The sequence below is a fragment of the Micrasema longulum genome, unplaced genomic scaffold, assembly GCF_059751315.1.
Source record: "Micrasema longulum isolate JH-2025_06_02 unplaced genomic scaffold, ASM5975131v1 h1tg000180l, whole genome shotgun sequence".
Classification (NCBI taxonomy): Eukaryota; Metazoa; Arthropoda; class Insecta; order Trichoptera; family Brachycentridae; genus Micrasema; species Micrasema longulum.
Window position 1 is genome coordinate 1,850,944 of NW_028277385.1, and position 6,872 is coordinate 1,857,815.

The window sequence follows — 6,872 nt, forward strand, 5'->3', positions numbered from 1 at the left end:
GTTATTTATACTTAAATTGGTTGCAACGGAGAGGGAAAACATTTTTGATGATGAAATGATAACGACTGTTTGTAGAAACAAACATTTAAAGAATGAAAATAAATAAATAAATAAAATATATAAGTACTTATGTGTACATCAAAAAAAAAAATACTCGTATATGTAAGATTTATAAACTTAAAAAGTATCGTATAATTTATTGCTTTTTAAATATGTTATAAAATATCTACAAATTAACTACCACTGTTAATGAATAATAAAAAAATATGAAAAAGTTGTTGATAAATCATTTTCTACCCCTCGTCGTATTTCATAAATATTTTATCAATTTATTTATAGAATAAAATGTTTCGAGAGGAATTTCAAAAGGGTTGTATGAAATAACATAGGTGGAAGATTTCAATAAAGCTGCAGAGGATAAGGAATGACAACAATTTGATGGAGAAAAATACAATTTTTTTTCATAACTTAAAAAAATTTCCAGCCAACTAAAAGATGCTAAATTTCTTATTAACTCTTGTGCGGCATTGTAAAACAAGTTTCTTTTTTATTCAAATGATAAAGTTGTATTTTTTGTAATCTTTAAATGAAGATTTTTACAACAGATTCGGAAAGTAAATTTTGTATAAATATGCTGGATTTTAGTAAAAAAAATATTTATCCTTGCTATGCCAAAAATAATTAACGAAATGAAAAAGATGTCAATACCGTGATAAATCTGTTTTACTACATAAAAAAGAGCACGAACATAGAACTTATACCAAGGAAGACAGAGACACTGCTCGGTAGGTTATTAGCAGTGAGCGGGAGTGAACGCTAGTTAAATGATCGGCGTATTTATGGTTTTTAATTTATTTTGCTATAACAGGCCTAAATTTTATAATCTTTTTATAAATTACGGAAAAGAAAATATTTGAAGAGTATATCTCAACGCTTTTTTATTCAAATGTCTGAACCTTAGAATATCATGTCTTGTGTTGTTTTGTTTGTTCTGCTGAATGAGTTCAATAAAATGGGAAATTCAAAATAAACAAAGTGTGGCTCCCTGTCTAATAAATGCTATAAAAACAGTCAAAACGAGACGATTGCTGCTACGAGCTTGTTTTTGTCAGATAAAAAAATGTATTTATTTTTACAAAAAGCAGACGTTTTTCTTTGTTTTTTTCAGTGATTGTATATTAAAAAAATGACATTAATTTATAACCTATTTTTTTTAAATACAAGAATCCAGAGTCCAACGAATGAAGTTTATCCAATTCTTTTTGCTTGTAAAATTCGTTTTTTGTTAATGAACCCGTTCTTGCCGTGTACCCTTCAAGAGTTTGCGTGATGCAAAACTATTAATTAGTTAACTATGTGCCTTGGTTTAATCTTTCAGCACCTTAAAAAAAGTTTGCTTACAAATAAATCATTACAAACGTTTTATTTATTTAGGATTTTTACAGCTGTTCACATAAAAAATAAAAAGACAGATATTTACAATACTACAGCTAATTAAAAAAATCCGCTGTTAATCTAATAACATAATCTAATGAAATATAAGAAAAGAGCTTACAAAATTGTATGTGTGCATATAAACTATCATTCCCTTTTCGTATCTAATGGTGTATAGGATACTGCATTTGTACACCAACTGCAGCGTATAATTTTTGTTACATTATGGTAAGAAGATTTTTCTTACGCTTCAGATAGCAGTCCACCATGAAACATTCTGGTGTAAAAATACCCCTTTGAATAAATATTTCACATCAACCAGTGGAAGGAATCGAACCAGCGCGTTTGCCTACTATGCTTTAGGTCCTGGGTTTGATTCCTGGCAGAGAGATGGGAAATATTGACTTTAAAAGTTATTTAAACTACAATATTTCACTGTTCCTGGACCTGGAGCTTAAAATTGATCACTTTACCTTCCACAAACAGAGCTGATCTGAGGACACTGAAATTGGAATTAAATTCATATGCAAATTATGATGATGATGGCTTTTTTTAATGGTCAGCTTAATTACATTTTTTTAAAAGGAATAACCCGCTAAGCCTCAATCTAGAGGCGTGTCAGCAGGTGGGATTGAGGGATTGAGGGAATTGATTAAATCAGTCCAACATCGCTTGCTTCGAAAAGTAGCGTGAATGCTTGTACTAGAGAGAGGTAATTATTTTTATGCTGATATAGAGTCAATTTTAAATATTTTTAGTTTGCAAAAACGTAGAACTAATATTGACCCCAAATGTATGTTCGGCATACTAAATGGTATAATCGATGTTCCATCATTACTGGGACAAGTAAAATTCAATATTACAACCCATAGGTTGAGAAACAATAAAGTACTGTTCATCGATCAGCATATAACAAACTATGGCCTTATTCTCCAATGACCCGCCTTTGTCGTATTGTTAACTCAAGACAAGATCTGGACTTTTTTGGTTTGAGTTTACAACGATTTGAACGAGCACTGAATAAATAATCCAAATCTTATCTCGATGTCTCCTATGTTTGTCAATGCTTCTTTTCTTTTTTTAATGTTTTAAACTATTCTTTTATTGTAATATTTAAACCCTATAAACTGTTTACATGGACAATGTCCGTTAATAAATAAATAAATAAATATGGAAGGACCAATTGAGAAAAAATATTTCTTGAATTTTTTTTCTTGCAACTGGCGGGAATCGAACCCGTGACGCCAGTTTCACAGTTGGCCGTCTAACCGACTGAGCTACGGCGCCTGTCACATCAGTTAACATATAAATGCATTTAAGTTACTTAGACTTTAAAAAAAGCATATCCCAAATGTTATTAAATATTTGTAAACAACCACTTACCGACTTTTCTATGCCTACCGGTTTTGAGATGTACCCATCTCTTTGTCAAGACACCAATTAAACCAACATGCTAAACCCACTATAAACCTTCACCATAGTGGTTGCACAAAAATATAAAACCATTGTAATGGTCACCCTAAACTTATTTAACTTAAGCTCCTCCCTCTACCCCCTATCCTTTTTTTCAACTATTTCTCAAACAACATAAAATATTTCCATAATCTAATCAGTGCATGTTTGTCCTAGTTAATGCATGTACTTGTTGAAATGCATATGTTGTGTTGGTTTTATATTTTTGCAACAACTATGGTGAAGTTGTACAGTGGGTTTTGCATGTTGGTTTAATTGATGTTCTGACGAAGAGACGGGTACGTCTTGAAACCAGTAGACATAGAAAAAACGGTAAGTGGTTGCATACAAATATTTAATAACATTAAGTTAAATGTTTGACCACAAAGTTAAGGCTTTAAAGATTAATTAAAAAAAGAATATGGATGGAAAAAAATATAAAAATATTTTCATTTATTTCACTTACTGCAAAAACCTCAAATTCTACAGATTTTTAGTTGTAAATGATAATTGCAAAACCAATTGTTATTTTATATTACCTTGGTGGAAAAAACCCGTAATCAAATCCCAAGTTAAAAAACGGAATTTCGAAACTCGATCAATTCAATATTTTGTGCCTGTTTCTTTTATTTTAACAAACTTCATTTTTAAATTTTTATCAACTAAAGATTTAGAACTTTTTCAAGACTATTTAAGGCTCTTGGTGACTTATTTGGGTTTAAACACCTTCTGATGGCAAAAATGAATAATACATCAAGATACAAATCATCAAAAATGTAAATAAAAATATTTTTTAAAACATCCTAGGTATATCACTAACAAACAAAATATATTGTGAAAATGTAGGTTTTCTATTTTCATGTTAGTAGGTACTTTTACAGTAAAACCATTTTTAAATATAATCGTTTCAATGGCAAGAAATACATGCGAAAGATTTGATTATAGTCACTAAGGTGGTTGAATTCATTCAACTCCCTAGGGAGATGTTAACATTAACATATTACAATAGAGATGAAGAACATTTTAAAGAAGGCAATATAGAGGTCTAGGCATCTACAGGGCTTATGACCTGATTCCAGTCCTTGTTTACAAAAATTTGGACAAATTCAAAATATTGTTGATAAATCCACCCGGTTCATGAAGAAGTATAGAAATTGAAAAAATAAAAACTTCATGTGTTGCCTAGTATGTGGGTGAAATAATTCAATTAGATGAAACTCATTCGCATAAATAAAGGTTTCAGCTCTTTAACTTAATTAACATCAACAGATGAAAAAATTGAAGTAATATAGCTGTTCAAATATGGGCAGAATGGTGAATGTTACACAGTGTGTAAAGTGGCCACTCAAACCAGCCAATGACAGGTCATAAGCCCTGTAGATGCCTAGACTTCTATATTGTCTTCTTGAAAATGTTCTTCATCTTTGTTGTAATATGTTAAATTTAAATAATAACATTTCGTATTTAAATTATTAAAATAAACAAAACAGTGTAAATTACTCTCCAAGCACAAGAGTTAGTCTCTTTTTTGGAAAGTAACCGCTAAAATATTGTAAAAAATATAAAAGTAGATTGTATTTAAAACAACATGTATCAATTACGTAATTATATTAATCAAAAAATAAAAAATGAAAAATGTCTATGCAAGAACTGATAAAACTCACCTTCCTTGCACCTTGTTGAGTCGTATTTTATGAGCAGCAAGAAACTTTTCATTAATTTCTTCTAAAGCCATGTCAACCGCCGGACCGCATCTTTCCAAATCAAACGGTGAATCCAAATGCGATGCCATCAAAACTCCGACATTGTATTCAGTGAAATTATCTTGTGGTTTTTGCTTGTGGCGATCGAATTGATCATCATCGATTGTGAGTCTTAAATCTGACTTGTGTTCGGGGCTCACGAAAGTATCATCGATCTTTTCAGGGTGCAAAGTGGTCGATGAAATATTTGACGGCTTGTTAATATTTTCATTAGCTTCTCGTCGTTCCCGTTTTGTATTCGGACCCTTGTGCCGATTCGGTTTATTTTCTTTTCCGAATTTGTGGTGGTTTTTATCAGATTTACGGTAAAGGTAGTTTTCGTTGGATTTCAACGCTGTTCCTTCTCCTGTCAAAGGATTTTGCGAGCTCTGCAGCGTTATTTCGATACCCTTTTTGAACGATGTTTTCGGATTCGGAATTCCAACATTACCATTTTCTTCCAGTGGCAATCCGAGAATTGATCGATGAATAATAAAATTCAATATAAAAATGAATCGCGTCATTTTTGCTATTGGTACTTCCATAACATTAAATAAACCGCACGTTTTTTTCGTAACAATACGAATAGACGGCATATTGGATAATGAAATACAAGTTTTATTTTATAAATGGTGTTTGAGTATTTGAAAAAATCGTTAAATTCCTTCAAAACTTCGTCATTGTTCCGAATCAATTATAATTTGTAGGAAACCGATGAAGATTACTTTAATTTTTATCATTTTTAAGTTTTTTTTTAAGTTTAAAGAACAAAAATCCTCGTTTTGTAAACGTAATATGCTTAATCTGATGAAAAATATTTTTTTCTGAGTTTAAAAGCTTTTTATACTATTTCGCGAAAAATGACACTTATAAGTACAACGTGCAACAGATGAGTAAAGATGCGCGGAGCGAATATAAATCCCGTTATCAATAAACGTCCTTTCCCGGGAAGAGACTGTTTGCGACTGAAACAAGTAAGGGCCTGAAAAGCGTCCCAAGCCAGAACCCACTGTCCTGAAAACTGAAGTGCGCGGGTAAAATCACAATTTCTAGAAAGATTTTTGCAAACTCCATTTCTACAACAAATTGAACAAAACACTCACGCTTTATAAAAAGGGACAAACGATTTAAAAGTTCGTAAATGCCCTGGTTTTATCTTTTAGCGCTTTTCAAAAAGTCGCTAAGTTTCACTTCCGACTGAAAAAAAATTACAAACATGAGCGCTAAATAATAAAATACAATTTCAAAAATGTTTTGAGTATGTTCGAATGTTTGTAGAAACGCTGGATTCTCTCTCTAAGCAAGAAATTAAGATCTAAACTTTCTGCTGCAAAGAGGGAAATCATTAAAAATAAATTATGGATGTCTAGGCATTTACATGACTTATGACCTGTCATTGACCACATTAAGTGGCCACTTTACATACTATGTAAATTTACTATTCTGCCTATGTTAAAACATCTTCATTTCCTCATCAAGCTCACGTCGCACCGGCTGGTGGTCAAGGAACGGCAAATACGCGTTAGGAATCACTGAGCGTATGGCCATCAGTTAAGTGTCGCAAATTTTGAGGGCTCAGGACAGGTTTGTTGTGCATTAGTTGTTCAATATATTTTATATAACAATATTTAAATTTAAAATAAAGATATCGTTTCCGAAGATGTGGCGCAGGCAATTAAATCAGTAATTATTCGTGGATATACCCAAGTATAACTCCTCTCATATTTTCATACGTTTATTAAATTAATTAATTTCTTGCAAATGAATGTTAAGCAAACATGAGTCCGGAGCTTGCTTCTCCCACTCCTTGATTTTGCATATGTATGTTAACCAGATGCTCATTCCGAAATGCTTGATAAGTTGAAACTATTGAAAATGGTTTGTATACGTTATATCTTGAATCTTCGCTAATTTGACCGCGTAACCGAATATCGCACGCAACTATACTGGCTTAGTATCAGGCATAGAAAAAACATTCACACTTTATCACTTCTTCACAATATTTTGAATAATCCCACTTTGTCTGTTTATCATGGATTATCACTTCGTTCTTGTTACGAGAGAACCCTTTTAGCACCCATTCAACATCTATTTTTTTTGCCTTCTCTTTCACATTAGTAGCCGTTCAATTGTGTAATAATTCACCCACCAATGAACAAGGCGCCCCATTTAAACCAAGGTTGAAATGTCACTACCTGAATGTTTAAGTTGTTCCTTTCTCCTCCTTCTTTCTTTCCCATCCCC

At 31.9% G+C, this 6,872-nt stretch overlaps 1 protein-coding gene across 1 annotated transcript in view; it reads right to left on the bottom strand.

Annotated features, from left to right (window-relative positions):
- The window catches only part of LOC148283897 (atrial natriuretic peptide receptor 1), a 123,802-nt gene extending 118,650 nt beyond the window's left edge, over positions 1-5,152 (bottom strand). The window contains exon 1 of the mRNA XM_088243033.1: positions 4,551-5,152. Coding sequence (XP_088099159.1) covers positions 4,551-5,152 — 602 coding nt within the window. The remainder of the gene's footprint in view (positions 1-4,550) is intronic.
- Positions 5,153-6,872: the final 1,720 nt, after the last annotated feature.